Source organism: Poeciliopsis prolifica, unplaced genomic scaffold (genome assembly GCF_027474105.1).
Source record: "Poeciliopsis prolifica strain line A6 unplaced genomic scaffold, Auburn_PproV2 SCAFFOLD013, whole genome shotgun sequence".
Lineage (NCBI taxonomy): Eukaryota > Metazoa > Chordata > Actinopteri > Cyprinodontiformes > Poeciliidae > Poeciliopsis > Poeciliopsis prolifica.
Genome location: NW_026562388.1, coordinates 9,972,225 through 9,987,505, shown reverse-complemented (window position 1 = coordinate 9,987,505; position 15,281 = coordinate 9,972,225). Strand labels below are relative to the sequence as shown.

Sequence of the window (15,281 nt, the reverse complement as noted above, 5' to 3'; positions counted from 1 at the left end):
TAGCAAGCCTTTTTCAGGGCTTGTGTTCACAAATGGGAAGGGAATTTTCTCAGGAGTGGCTGGGCCACCAAAATTACCAACTGCTCCAACAAGAAGACTCAATAAACCTAAAGCACTGCAGGTCTTATTTGCTTCAGTGAAGGTGTCCATGCAAATGGGCATAAACAACATCAATTAAAAACAACTGAAACAAAGTTTCAGGGCGAAAACCACTTTTGACTAAAAGAGGACTCAAACTCCTGTCTCCCAGTTCCCAAAGTCACACCTTGATGATCCCAAAGACTTTTGGGGAAATATTCTGTGAGCTGGTGAGACAAAAAAATAATCATTCTTTTGGAAATTTAAAAGTGAATACCAGGTGACAACTATGGTGGTAGTTCGATGGTCTGGGACTGCTTAGCTTCTTCAGGACCTGGAAGATTTGCTATTGTTGATGAAACAATGAATTCTGGTTTGTGGCAGAAAATTCCAAGAGTAAACGTCCAGGCATTACTTTGTGATGTTAAGCTAACGGTTCTGGAAAATCAGCAAATCCATGTCTGAATCAAAGTTTCAAAAAACTTTTGACATGGAAAAGTCTAAGTAGTGACTTGAATCTAACTGTGATAGCTGAAACATTTTAGGGTTACAAAGAAGCAAAACATGAAGAAATATACAAGATGGAAAATACTTAATACTTACATAAGACTTTATGTGGATGAACCTTCTACTTTTCATTCTTAAGGCAGCAATTACTTGATAATTCAGTAAGGGATGTATTGGAATGCGTTGTTTGTTTTATGTGCAATTACCTGTGAAAACGAGAAAAAACAAATTATTACTGTACTTTTTATGTCACATGAATACACATATATTCAGCCAATCCGATCATCCCTAGATGATTGCCCTTTCAACTTTTCTTCCCTTTTTTTATTGCTGCAATTGAACTATGCTCTTCTACCTGCCACAAGAAAAAAAAGAAGAGAACAAAAAAGCAATTACACACCCTGGAAAGTGCACGCACACACCCACACACACGCACACATATGGAGTCATATCTCATTACCATCCTCCTGATAGTGCAGCCAGTGGGTGTTGCAATAGGAGGAGGTGGAGGGAAAGAGGGAAAGAGAGCAAGAGAGCGAGCTTCAGAGAGAATGAGCGAGAGAGAGGACCAGGACAGGCAGGGAACCTGTACCGGCATTAAAGAGATAGAAGAAAAGAGGAGCAGCGTGTGGGCAGAGCAGCCCATCAGAAAAAGAGCTTTCAACATATAGGAGAGGGGAGCCAGTTTGTGTAGAGTGCGTCACAGCCTGTGGCTCTGTCTGTGTTATCCACGGTTCTCTGGAGGCCGTGGCAGCCATGGCGACAGAGCCAGGCACCCAGTCCAGGGTGATGTTTCAGGCGCCGGACAAGACGGAAGACTCGGCACACCGTAAGCTGGGTAAGCTGACAGTCAAGTACAACCGCAAGGACCTGCAGAGGAGGCTGGATATTGAGGAGTGGATCGACGGGCAGCTACACCTGCTGTTTGACTGTGAGGTAGGAGGAGAGGACTGTCTCACTCTGCAGCTTGGTATGACCATGGTATGCATGCAGCTTCTCTGCATGCATAAAAAGAAGGTTCAAGTCTTTTTATGCATGGCAGGAAGCTCATAGTTTTCTGCCATGGGTTATCTATCATGTGTGGATCATGAAATGGGTGGGAGGACAGAAACTGCAGTTTCTGGTTCAGCAGCATTCATTTGTCATCAGCCTGATTGCAGCGTCAGCTGTTTCTATGCTCTCAGGTTTTTTATTTTAGTCATAAGATGCCTGAGAGGAATCGGATTTAAGAAAATGTAGTTGTCTACATAAACTATACGAAGGAGGCTATTTATTTAGACACCAGATTGATCAAACATTTGACCTTGTTGCAAATTTTGAAATTCTGCACTTTAGATTTCTGCAGTTCTGAGACAAACATTCGTATTTACCCTGTGATAAATTACTCCAATGTGTCATTGATGAGGAAGGCAGCCATTGGTATTTGAGTTAAGGCACACAAGGTTATTCCTAAAGGAACTGACTGCACATGGGGTGATGGAATAGAAAGTTTAGTGGAAGGAAGAGTGTGTTAGCAACAGGGACAACAAGGAGAGCCTCTGGAGAATTGGAAGCAAAGCCTATTAAAGGTTTTGGGGGAGACTTAAAGGTGTGTGAGCCGGAGTCAGGGCCTGAAGAGATGCCAAACACAGATGCATCCAGAACATGGTCTGCAACTGTTGCACACCTTTCTTTTTAGCTATCTCTGAGCGCCACATTTTTTATATCAGATCAAAGAAAATGTTGCTTTTAATTTGGAAAGCAAGGTTTCAGAGTTTGGAGAAAAAAGCGGAGAAGCACAGAACAAAATTTATATTCAGTAATTATTTGAGGAGCCACGTTGTTCGCTTGCTGTTGGCCCACCAGATTTTATCAACTTCAAGTTGTGTTCATATTTAGTCAGCAAGCTCACTTCAGTCAAACCTCAGAACAACAACAATGCAGACTATACAAAAGCTGATATTAAGTCCTATTAAATACATCAGCATAGCTACAGGATGATTGATTCCATCACAGAGAAGCCCTCTTCAAGTATTGAGCACATGCATTGCATACTACATGGAGATAATTTTCAATACGGAGACATTCCTGTGTTTAAAACCTTTTATTTATTGGTTCAATTAGGAAAAGACATCAGTCAACTTGTAGTTGATTTTCATAATGCTTCATAATGCAATCCCGTTCTGTGGGATACAATCCAATTATGTCACAGGCTCCATATTGACTTGCTTGGCATGCTGTGAGGGGAAACCATGGCAACAGATGTCTTTTCGCCTACATGAGGCTGCTTGGCACAGTTGGAATTACAGGTGTTCGTTAAGGATTGCGAGCTTCTGGGAAGCAGTGTCTCTCAGATGACAAGATTTCCTCCTTTTAACCCAAAGATGGTGGAAACAAATTTTTCTCCTTTTATTTTCAAACCAGTCAAGCAAAGAGTTGCAGCCTCCTCCCATAAGCCAAGGGAATGTACTATTGCTGCAAAGGGAGATGGTGTCTTTCATACAGTTTCAAAATTATCAAAATGTTAGAAACAGCTCGTAAACTTAGATAGAGAAGGTAAATAGCAGGAGTGTAAAGGATAAATGGAGAGAAGCTAATAAGTTATGGCAACAGAAATGCAAGTGTCCACCTCAGCAAGTGGAAAATGTTTGTCTTCAGTATATTTTTCCTAAGAGCAATGCTTTGCTCAATGACAAATTAGCACTTAACTTTCCAATGTTCTGCATGAGTCACTTGTGCAGAACTGGTTGTGGCTTGTCCGTGTGCACCGGGTAGTGTAATGAATTTTGCATGGGCCTTGGGGGAAGGTTACTCTATTGGTTCTCAGAGTCTTCCGCGTGGAAGCATTTACCATCAGTCCCCTGTGTCATAGCCTAAATTATTTATCTGCCTTTCTAATTCATAGAAGGGCTGTCCGAGTCAGGAGTGCACCCTTTAGTTTCACACTTCACACCTTCTGAAAAGTTTGAAAATGCATTTCAAAAAAAGTTTGAACAGTACTTTTATGCTTAACATTAGAAATCAAATCTGTAGTTCACAAAAATGCACTCTAATAAGATGTAGTGCATTCAGGAAGCAATAAGACACCTGGACCATATTTTGTCACATAATTAACGACACAACTCACTGTCTCTAACAGGTTTTCTTCCAGGGTTTGCTGGTATTTAGTTCCCTCTGTCCTGCAATCAACTGTTAAGATCTTCTGTCTTTGCAAAAGAAAGACAGATTTCTGACATACAGACTGTCTCACCTAAGCCATTACCTTTGTAATCTCTGCTGCTTCTCCATACCCTTTGTCTCCTGACTGAATCTCTGATAAACACTCTACTTGCCCGGCATGCCCAGGTGGACAGCCTTCATTTGGTAGTTGTGTTATATATTTTACTGGTTTTCAATGATGAGTCTGAGATGTTCAAAGATTGGGTGGATCCTACTTATCATTTAAGTGACTTCTGAAGGCAATTTGTTTTATTGATTTATATTTTGTCTATCAGGTGACAATTGAATACACAACTCATTTGCAAAGACTCTTGATCACCATGTCACATTTTCCTTCCTCTCTTTGGTAAAATCCCAATGAAATACATTGAAGTCTGCAGGCTGTGATTTAGAGACCAATTTGGAACAATCAAAAATAATTTAATTAAGTGGCATTTTCTCTAGAAATCTGGGCTGCTATTGTTTTTAAGCAGAACTGTATAATATTAAAAGCTTTTTTAACTAATCTTTAATGTTTAGACATGCTCACAGTTGGTCCTGCTTACAGGAAAAGGGAAAGATCTGATAACCAAAACACACACCAGCATTATCTCACAACAGACAAATTTTCCAGGGCTCAGTTTCCTTTGCAAAAGCATAAACACAGGGAATGGTGTAAGTAAGGGGTCACTGATTGTTTCATGTTTATGTTTTATTGGGATGCTTATGTAGAAGGATTTTTCCAGTGGAATTTTTTTTTTACCTAAAATGACTAATTTGCAAATTCTTATTTCTGAATCCTGTCCTCCAAGACAAGTTTCAATAAACATGGATGTCAGCATTAGTTCCAGTGCTTATTCTAAGTTCAGTCTTTTAACTTCAGAAAATGCTGCAGATGTCTGGATCTGAAGGTCTTATTAATATTCACCATTCCAATAGGCTAAAGCAGTAACTCTCAACAAGTTGGAAACTGACTGGATATGACATATAATCTTATAAGTTAGAGGAAGGTTAGTTGTGAAAAGCATCACCCTTTAATGTTTAGCGATGCTCTGCATGGATGGCTGTGAAAAGAAATAAAGTAATTTAACATTAGTTTTCTCTTTAGCTTTTATATTTATTCTTAAATTCATATTTTACATAAAAAAAGAATTTAAGTAAATGACAATGTAATTAATCTCAGCTTGCGGCCCTCGCAGCACAGCAAGATAAAGCATGGAGCAAAGGTTCGGCTGTAGATTTATCCTGCAGAGTTCAGCAGAATCACAGAGGTTCAAACTCGCAACACATATCAATTAGAAGGGCCATGGGGACTCTGAAGAGGCCCCATCTATTTCACCACTCAGCACTTTCACATTGATTACCTTCCTTCCTCATGAGCTGTGCAAGCCCAGTCGTTTTCAGTCAAGAAAATCCCCCATCCGGAAAATATTCCCTCGAAAAACAAGGCCACACTTTGTCAAATGTGAGTGCTTACTTCAGATATCATAACTCCATGAACTCTGCTGATTGCTCTCCTCATTCTCTTTGAGAGTGGAGCATGGGCATATTACAAGCTTTGCTTTAGATGAGAAAAGAATTTGCTATGAACAATAAGTTGCTATTATAGTTCATAACTTAAAATGCTCTTAGACGTAGTTAAAATTTGACAAAACAAATTTTGAAATGGAGTTATAGTTGCTCATTCTCGACTTACTGCAAAATATCTCAAGTTCAGTCAGTATGGAGAGTGTCTCTAAACATCAGTTTCCAAGTCTTGCCATAAATTCTTAATAGGAATAAGTTCTGGACTTTAACAGAGTCACTCTAGCATGGTGTGCTTTTATCAAAATGTTTAACTGCAGATCCGGCTGTGTGTGGTGTTATCCTGCCACAGCTGTTTTGTAGCCTCCAAAATGTTTTAACTTTTTTTCTCCATTCCCCTTCAAATCAATAGTGACCAGATTCACTAGCATAGGTAATGAAAATAATTCTCAAAACAATGTCACACAGGATTTAATTAAGACCTATCAGCATAGATGAACACATCACACTTTTCAGATTTGCACTGAGGGGAGAGGGAAAAGTTTGTGATTCTTTTCATGAAACCATCAAAAAGCCTTTGTGAGCTACTGCACAACAAACCAATTGAGAATTAATATGGTGCAGAGCATGTGTGTTAATAATCCTTCAGTAATGGTTGAACTACATGGTAAAAGGTAACCCATCCATGAAATCTGCTCTTGGTACGTGTAAACACTGGCCAACTAGAGTTAATTCTGCCTCAGTGCTCATGAGCACTGCTCATTAATCATTTTGTGAGAAACAAACCTTATTAGTTTTGTTTGTAGGGTTAGAATAGCTCTCTTTTACCTGGGACACTCAGTAACAGAAGTGATACAAAGCTTAAAAGGGTGTGTGCTATTGGCTTATGAATGATTTAACTATGCGGTGTAGACATTTTAACCACTACCTGTAAAATGATGACTCAGTGCTTTTATAGTTCTTTCATTCCTCCTCAAGTACAAGGCTGTGGAGGAAGTAGCTGACCTGTACCGTCACCCTGTTGGGTCAGTTCAGACCAATTATGTGAGTTGGCTTAATTCAGGACTTTGTAGGGGAAAAGTAAAAAAAATAAAAAATTGTTGAAACAATAAAGCTCCCACCAAAGTTTTGATATTCCATACCTGTTTTGTAGTGTAAAACTAATGCTGTACTCAGAAATTCAAATATAGGTACTACTGTGACAGAAATATACTCTGAATAACTTTAATTTCCATCCTAGGAGGAAGAGATTCCAGAGTTAGAAATCGACATAGATGAACTCCTAGAACTGCCCGATGAAGGACAAAGAAATCGACTTGAGGTATGTTCTATAAACGTTTAAACACCTCTGTTCAGGTGTTAAAAGTTGAAAACAGAGTTTATATATCGGATTGGGATAGGGTTTGGGATTTTCCTTCAAACTGTTCAATAAAAACACCTTATGTCTCTTGTTGCTTCCTTTCTTGTTTCCCAGAAATGCCAAGTCTGCAAAAGCAAATCATCTGATTGATTTTTAGCAGGATCTCTAAGTGCTTATGTGGCCTGCATTACACAAATAAGTGTTTTGTGGGGTCATAAAATAAACAGAAGCAGCTCCAAGGCAGAGTTTTTTTCCCCCTTTTCTTAATTGTGTCTCATCTTGGCAGCTTTGGCAACAGTAAAGTGGGTCTGGATCTCTTGCTGTATCACAGCAGATCTGCTGCACAAGAGCCAGTGAATGCACCGTTTCCCCTGTTGCATAATGGACTTTGTTGAATAAAGTGGAGTCCAAAAGTTGAGATGAATTAGAAGATATTCGCTCAGAGTAGATTTGTAAAAACTATTTCTGTTTATACAATATGAATAACATGAAATTAGAAAAAAAAACATCAAATCTTTTGTTTGGTTTATTTAAAAAAATGTCCCAAGCAAATTATCTTCTCCAATCTTAAATTCCTGTCTGTATAAAATTTTGTATTAGACTCCCCAGCCAAGATAATGCCTGATTGGTTCAGCATGTTTACCTGGGTGTCCATTCCACTCATGACTCCACCTTTGATGGTGGCCCTGCTTATAGACAAAAGCTTTTGCTTTCTTGGATTAACTTTTAATTTCTGTATTTCTTCTTCAGGAATTATTGCAGGAATGTGGAAAGCCAAAAGAGGTAAGGTGACAAAAAAGCTCAACTTCCACATCTAAAGACAACCAATTTTGATAATTGACTCATTATGACATTCATTCTGTCTATTTAAACATAGAAAATGATAATTTGCTCTCTGAATCTTCCCCACAGGAGTTTATCAACGGGCTGCTCTACAGGATAAAAGGTCTACGTAAAATGTCAGGCCCTTTGAAGAAGTAACTGTAGGTCAAATTAAGAACCAAGACGACGTGGAGCCTCTTCCCCACAGGTTAAGAGTTTGTATGGCTGGAAGTGCAGATATCACATCGGGGACTTTTCCTGACTTCTTCCCCCCTTTCCTGAGTCAGAATGATTTTTTTCTGCTCCATTTATGGACTCTAAAATTTAAGCTCCCTTCAAAATATCAAAAATGTAAAAGTGATAAACACAGCTATTACCCACATGGACTCTTTTTTGTATAAAAGAGTGTACATTTTCAGTTTCTTATTTATGTACATAAGCATTTGTTTAGGTAAGTGTTGTTGGAATAAAGTGGAAGCTTTTCAAAACAAGGCTGTTTGTGCAAATAATCAGATTTAGAACAAAGTGATGAACCAGTTTGTTTTATTCAACATTAATTATGCATCTGCAGGTTCAGTTTGAATAAATTAGAGTACTACTGAAAAGTTTATTTGGGTGTGCAATTCAATTAAAAAAGGGAACACAAATGTTTCACATAGTCATTACAGTGGCATATTTCAAGTTTTGTTTCTGTTAATTTTGATGATTAGGACCTAAAGCCAATGACAACAAAAAAAATTGTTTCTGCATCAGAGACTACCTTAAAAGGAATCACCATTCAGCGGTTCTGCCAAGATGTCCAGAGGACCCAGGTTGATCAAAAGCAGCTTTTAGCTTATTTCTAATGTTTGATGTTTCTCACCTTGTTCTTCACAATATCCTAAAGATTTTCTATGTGGTTTGGGGTCAGAAGAGTTTGCAGGTGAGAACAATGATGCCTTGGTCATCAAACCCAGTACTACTTTCAAGTCCTGACTGTGTGTAGTTCACTGGACCTCAAGCAACCTTTTTACTCTGCCTTGGCACCTTTTTTAACCACACAGTTTCCTTCCACTGAACTTTTAATCAATATGCTTACATATAGCACTCTGTCGTCATCTGGAAAATAGCAGTAATCATCTAAATGAATAGAAGTGAATGCTTGAAATATACCATTCTGTGCATAATGGTTCATATGATATGAGGTTCACTTTTTAATTTGAATTAACCTTCCACAAAAAAACCCCACCTAGTTATTGGAAAAGCAGTTGCATTACTTGGGACAAAATTTACAGCACTAATAAAACCACTCTACTATCACAGCCGCTTTTCATTATGCCCTGCAGCACTTCGTCTGGACACAGCTGAAAGGAGAACCTCAGCGTTCTGTTTTTTGATATTAATTTTTCAACAGAGTGATGGAGACAATAGAGGCGTCAACATGTCAGGTCTAGGAGTAAACACACTCAAATCACCCACAGGATGTTCCATTTAGCATGCACCCATTACAGCCATCCATTTCCTGTGTGTGGTGGTGGTGGGGTGGTGCATGACATGGCCAGAAAAGGCAAACATGGCCACCTTTAATGGAGGGAGCACACAGAGGAGAGTGTGAAGGTTTCCTATAAGTTAACAGCACTTTGGTCCTCTCACTGTCATACGCAGGGTCTTTTTGTTGAGGGCTCCATTACAGTTATTTGTACGACTTTGACTCATTCATCCTTTCACTGACAAAGATTCCAGACATACAGCACAAAGGGGACCTGCCAAACGATTTTCTTAAATAATGACACATTTTGTTAAAAAAAAGAGCTTTGATGTTAAAAATAATCAAAACAATTTCTTCATTTAGAATCAAATAACAAGAGAGTCAGCGCTAATGTCAGAACCACAGCCAAACATAGACAAGAACAACAGCACAAAGGGAACAAAGGCCTCAGTGATTCTTTCACATGGACTCGTCTGTGACTTTTCAGTACTTAGCTGACAATAGTCTGAGAGCGAGTGCACATTGTCTCGGGTGAGCTCATGATCTGTCTGCTTGATGGAAGTGCTGCAAAAAGTTAAAAATACTCACAGTAATGAGTGCAAAGTATATTTAGGAGGAAGTTGTCATAAAAAAGTAAGAGCTTCAAACAAATGCATGATGCTTCTTATTCACTTTGTCACTTCTAAATTGTGTTTTTTTTAGAATCTTCAACTAATACCTTTTTTTTTAGCAAGTTCTAAGAAGATAAGTTTCAGATATTACACGCCTTGCTTATCTAGTTTCAGTCTAACCGCTTCTAGAAGTCTTGCACAATTTTTAAATGTCTTTTAAGCTTCTTTCTACACTTTGCCTTGCAAGTTGAATCAACCCCTCCAACTATTTTGGATTTTGTCACACCACAACCCCAAATCTGAATGTATTTTATTGGGATTTAATATAAATGACAAACATTCTACAGATTATTTTACACAAATGGACTGGAAAGCATATGGATTCAGCTTCTTTTACACCATGGGTGTCAAACTGCAGTCCTCGAGGGCCGGTGTCCTGCAGGTTTTAGATGTGCCACAGGTACAAACATTGGAATGAAATGGCTTAATTACCTCCTCCTTGTTTGCCAAAGCCTTGCTAATGACCTATTATTCTATTCAGGTGTGGTGCAGCAGAGGCACATCTAAAAGTTGCAGGACACCGGCCCTCGAGGACTGAATGTTGACATGCCTGTTTTACACCAATACCCCTAATTAAACTCCAGTTCAACCAGCTGATATCAAAAGTCTTCAAAAAGAAAATGTATACCTCAAGTGGGAAAATCAATTATCAAGACAACTGTGAGCATCCACGTGATAAAAAGAAGTAGCTATGCAGAAAAAAAAAGTGCTCTTCTAAAATGAGACCAAACGGAACTGCTTGGTTAATATTTTAAGCATTATCTGTGCTGAAAAATAAAACTCTTAACACACTTAACGTTGTGGTGGCAGTAACATACCATATGGTGTGGAGTAGGAAGTGAAGTAGAAGGCAGTCTGTTCGACTCTTGGATGAGATGGAGGTTCACCGTCAAGTGGAACATTAAGACGAACACAAATAGTCGTATCACAGGTTGAAAACCATGTATCCTTTTTTCCACGTTACTGAAATACATGCCACTTTGTGGTGGTGTATCGCTATAAATCCCAATAAAATACAATTAAGTTTGTGGTTGTGCCATGAAAAACTGTAAACTCTCCAGAGGGTGTTTCCTAATCCTTAAGCTAGGCACTGCAAGTTAATTTGTTATGATGAGCTCCGGTTTATAGTAGTGTTTTCAATTCTCATAAAGCGGTTTTAAATTACTGCAATACTCTATCTGAGGCTAAAGAGCAAGTCCTACAGCTATGAAAGGTCAGAGTTTAATAAGATGAACATCTTTAGTATCATGTCTTCCTCCTCTTCTTCGGAGCAGTGTAGCTACTGGTGTGATGCTCCTTCCTGTCATATTTATCATGGCCTTCCCTGAGGAGATGATAGAGAACGGATTGATAATTCATCACAGTAAATACTTTATATTCATGCTGCTTAACAGTATGGTAGCAAGCTGCGCGGGACTCATGTGGGTCGTGGTTTGCATTCCAAATCATTTTTCTTGGGGCAGAATGAAGATTTTTCCAAGCACGACCCCAATTTGAGTCATTAACTGGAGTCTGTAGTGTTTTATGATGATTAATGCATGTCATGTTACCGAAAGCAGCGGCTGCAGTACAGGTCTCCGTCACAGGTGTGGCAACGCAGGGTGGCGTTTTGGTTACAGATGCAGCACCAGGGAAGTTCTTCGTCGTCGCTGTCTGACGGTTGATGTGCAGCAGCAGCAGGAGAAGTTCGGCTTGTCGGGGCAGGAGTCTTGAAACACATCAGAAGGAGAATGGCTTCAATTTTAGGCACCCGAAGGAATGAAAACAATGAATTTGCTTGTGAGGTCTTATTTTAGTACTGGTTTTTTAGAGGTTTTCTTTTTTTCTCTGTTCCGGGGTCCGCTGTGCTCTATAGGTATGTTGTAGCCACTGGCTTCATCGAGTGCAGCTTCTTCTGAAAGCTGGAGCCAAAGTCAAGAGGATGATTAAAACTTCAAAACATGTCTGTATTTGAAATCACAAATAATTAAAATGGCCAAATAGCAGCCTCTTGTGGCCATAAAGGCCATTCTAAATACTTCACAAAAGCTTTGAAGCAGCAAATTTATTATTAAGCATCCATCTATAGTATCAATGTTAAATGACCTGTTTCAGGACTCTCCTCACAGCTTCTTCCTCAGTCTCTTCTTCACTGTCAGGTTGTCTGAAATCCTCTGCTGTGACTAAAGATGAAGCAAAAAAAAAAATTATTGATTTGTCTGACATGAGCAAACAAACACTTCTGCAAAACAAGACATTGCACGCTCTTGTTTTGCTGCTTGAAATGCTACCATAAACCAATGGACAAAAGATAAGATTGTAATGCTCTTGGCTCTGAGCACCTTTATCTGGATCCTGGCCTTTTAACTGTGCCAGCCTCTTGGCCATGTGAAGGATCTCATCCTGGGAATATTTCTCCCTCTTCAGTTCCTTCATGGCTTCTTCAAGCAGGCGGTCTTTCTCTGCCTCCTGCTGTCTCACTGCTCCCTGGTCGTCCTCCAGGTTCTCGTCTGAAGCAGCACTTTCACCTTTGTTGAGATCGTTCATATCTACACCGTCAGAAGTGAAAAATAAAAAAAATGTTTTGTCTTACTTAGAAAGCAATGAATGTAACTTCAGACTCTGCCAAATGAAGATTATTTTATTACTTATAGTGTCAGTCAACAGTGTACCTACATGCTTACATAGTAAGCTTACATAGTAAGCATGTATTTAATGCTGCATTTTGAACAGTATTTTTTTTATAGTAAGTTTATGAAACATTAAACTCAGGTGAGTTTTCAAGAGAAAAATTGGTTGAAAATTTAGCTTTTTAAAAAGCTATAAATAAAGTCTAAAGCAGTAAATATTTATATTAACTGATATTTGAGAAAATTTGATGCATTTTTGGGATCATTCTCCTCTTTGTACACCTAACTGCCAGGTTTCTACCATTTAGTTAAGGTTCAAGGTTCTTCTTCTTCATTATTATGTTCTCCAATGATGTCCCCTTAATGATGAGTGCATATCAACATTTGGCTTGTACTATATATATACAATTTATGAGACAAATATTAACTTACTATCTTCTGGACTTGACTGTTGATCATCAATGGCGACTTCTTCTGCCATCTGAGTAATCAAATCATTCGCTTTTTCAGTTTGAGTCCTGATGTCAGGAGACTGGTGTACCTATATGTGTGAACACATACAAACTTACAAAATATTTTCTTTTTTCACCGAGCCCTATGCTTGAGTCTTCCACACGATTAGGAAGAGGAACTCACTGGTCGAGGAGCTTGAGATGGAGGTGGCTGACCCCTCAGAGCTGCCAGGCGATCCTCCATATCGTCTGAAGAAGGCACTGGCTGGCTGGGAGTTTTCAGAGCAGCAAGACGTGACTCAATCTCCTTTTCAGAAGGGATAGACTCTAAAAAGGTTAAAAAGTTATAAAGGACATTTTAAAAAGAAGAAAACATATTAATGCTAGACCTGGACTAATATTGGTTCTGAAAATAAATCAAAGTTTTAAAATGTACATATGTTTTATGGACACTGCCTGACAGCTGACTAAAGGAAGGCTCCCATACTTTTACCTCACTTACAAGAAAGACAAATTTAGCTGTTTGTCATTTGTGTTCATTTTGAAAAGAGCTACTGTTGGGCTGCTATCCTATGGCTCGACTAACTGAGCCCCTATAATTAGTTTATTATGTTTCTGTTACTCCTGAAAGAGCAGAAAGGCAAAAAAAACAAAACAATAACTATAACAAAGCATTGTGCTTGAAATATTCATGTAAATTTACCAAGTTTTTCTTCTACTGTTTGTTTGTGTCTCCATTAAACATCCAAGTAATAGTAAACAATTGCTATGGGTAACATTATTATTCCTGCAACAAGTTTGGTTAATTTAATCAGCACTAGAGAGAAATTATTGTTTTTCAGTTTCAAATAAAAATGATGTTCTCTGTTCCATTTGCATCACCTGAGTTTGGTAAAAGAGCTTTTTGGCCACTCAGACCCATATATTAGAGCAAGTTGTGGAATGACTGGAAAATTACCGTTACTTTCTTTAAGTGATTTTAAATAAAAAATAAGTCCTTCAGACTAATTCAATGACAGACAAATGTTTTATAATTTATATTAATTGTAATTTCTATGAAATTTGAATGTGCTTCTATTATATTTTGTGTATTTGGTTGTGAAACTTGTGTCGCTGTGTTTGGTACTTGCTGCTGTCTATCTTGACCAGTTTTCCATTGGGATCTTCCTGGTTAAATAAAAATAATACCATCCCATTTTTACATAACTTATCGTAAAAATGGCTAACTTCTCAAATCATCAGCTTTGATATAGATGATAAATGCTAAAATAACTCAATGCATTACTTGGTTTGGTGTCTTCTTTTAGCTTTTGAAGCCTCTCAGCAATAGCATAGTCTTCTTTACTAAGCCCTTTGGTTGGTAAATGGACCGATTTGCCATTTCTGCTCCCTCCATGCACACCAGGCTGTGTGGACTGCTGTTTTTGTTTGGCCTCAAGTGCAGCAACCCGTCTGCAAAAAGCATGAATTTTAAATGTTAGGACATTCCTGTTGCTAACAAGATTTTTTTTTTTCAAACATCTAGTCATACAAACTTTTTGTAGTTTTCTGGAGGGGACCATCTTCCAGCATTGTCTGAAGATTCCCCTCTAATAAGAAAGAATGTGAAATATTAGCTTATAAAAAAATTGGTTTAGTTTGTTTTCTGTGTGTAAGGGAGGTGGTTTACCTTGTGAGATTACCATGACACTGCTTGCAGACTTTCTGCTGGGTGTTGCCACAGCGAGGCACCACAGCACTGAGACTCAAACAGCTGGAGCAGAAGGAGCGTCCGCAGTTCTTACAGCCCAGCTGAAGAGAAAGTTTGGTGGAAAATACACCTTGCATGTTACCTAAGCAAACTTTAATAAGCATGGGTGGGATCATATTAGTTCTTGTAGGTCCCTGGATCTTTTTTTTTAAATTTTTTAATTATCTGTTTTTGTTCTATTTTATTTATTGATAAACTTAGGAGTTAAATCTAAAACTCTAAAATGCCTTTTAAACTTTAAAATTAAGATTTCAATGTCGGAAAGGTATTTTCAATTTGCCTTTAAAACGAAGCAGAACAATATTTCAATTATTTTATTCAAAAAGTATTTTTATTACAGCCAGCTTGCAACTTGTTTTGCATCAAATTTCTTTATTAATTTTTACTCCCTTTCATTACGTTTTTAGTGTTGAAACACCTTCACAATTTCTGGCTTCAATATTTTCCATTAATTGCACTTTTTTTATTTATCATGCACTCTAAATTTATCAAACTTTCCTATGTTTCACAAATGCTGTCGATAATAATAGCATCCTTCTTAAAAAAAAACACATTGAGAAACAGTATTTGTATAGCCATTTTTAAGCGAGAATTTATGTCTAAAGAGCCCAGGGGGAGCAAAGTAATGAAGGCCCCTCAAAGATTGAAAAGCTGTATCTTACCTCCTTCTTGAAGAGACTAAACTTTGATGCACAGCCGTAACAGCGACTGTCCATTGCGTCTCCTCTTGAGTAATGCCTTCGCAAGCGATTGAGGACGTACAGAAATTCCCCTGCAGTGGGCAGAAATATGGAAAATTAGCTCTATGTTTTGGGGTGGTTAACGTTGTCATTATCAAAACAGGAAGCAGACCGGAAACTGTA

At 38.3% G+C, this 15,281-nt stretch overlaps 2 protein-coding genes across 2 annotated transcripts; one reads left to right on the top strand and one right to left on the bottom strand.

The window, feature by feature from the left end:
• Positions 1–1,082: 1,082 nt before the first annotated feature.
• ppp1r14d (protein phosphatase 1 regulatory inhibitor subunit 14D) lies at positions 1,083–7,959 on the top strand. The gene is made up of 4 exons (XM_055038073.1): positions 1,083–1,521; positions 6,527–6,607; positions 7,397–7,429; positions 7,559–7,959. Exons 1-4 carry the CDS (start codon positions 1,342–1,344, stop codon positions 7,625–7,627), a joined length of 363 nt encoding a protein of 120 aa, XP_054894048.1. The 5' UTR covers positions 1,083–1,341; the 3' UTR covers positions 7,628–7,959.
• A 35-nt stretch (positions 7,960–7,994) lies between these two features.
• Positions 7,995–15,257, bottom strand: zfyve19 (zinc finger, FYVE domain containing 19). The gene is made up of 11 exons (XM_055038072.1): positions 15,081–15,257; positions 14,338–14,459; positions 14,204–14,257; positions 13,954–14,120; positions 12,853–12,995; positions 12,649–12,757; positions 11,929–12,135; positions 11,693–11,769; positions 11,407–11,508; positions 11,158–11,315; positions 7,995–10,931 (listed from the first exon to the last, which is right to left on the bottom strand). Exons 1-11 carry the CDS (start codon positions 15,132–15,134, stop codon positions 10,853–10,855), a joined length of 1,272 nt encoding a protein of 423 aa, XP_054894047.1. The 5' UTR covers positions 15,135–15,257; the 3' UTR covers positions 7,995–10,852.
• Between the last annotated feature and the right edge of the window lie 24 nt (positions 15,258–15,281).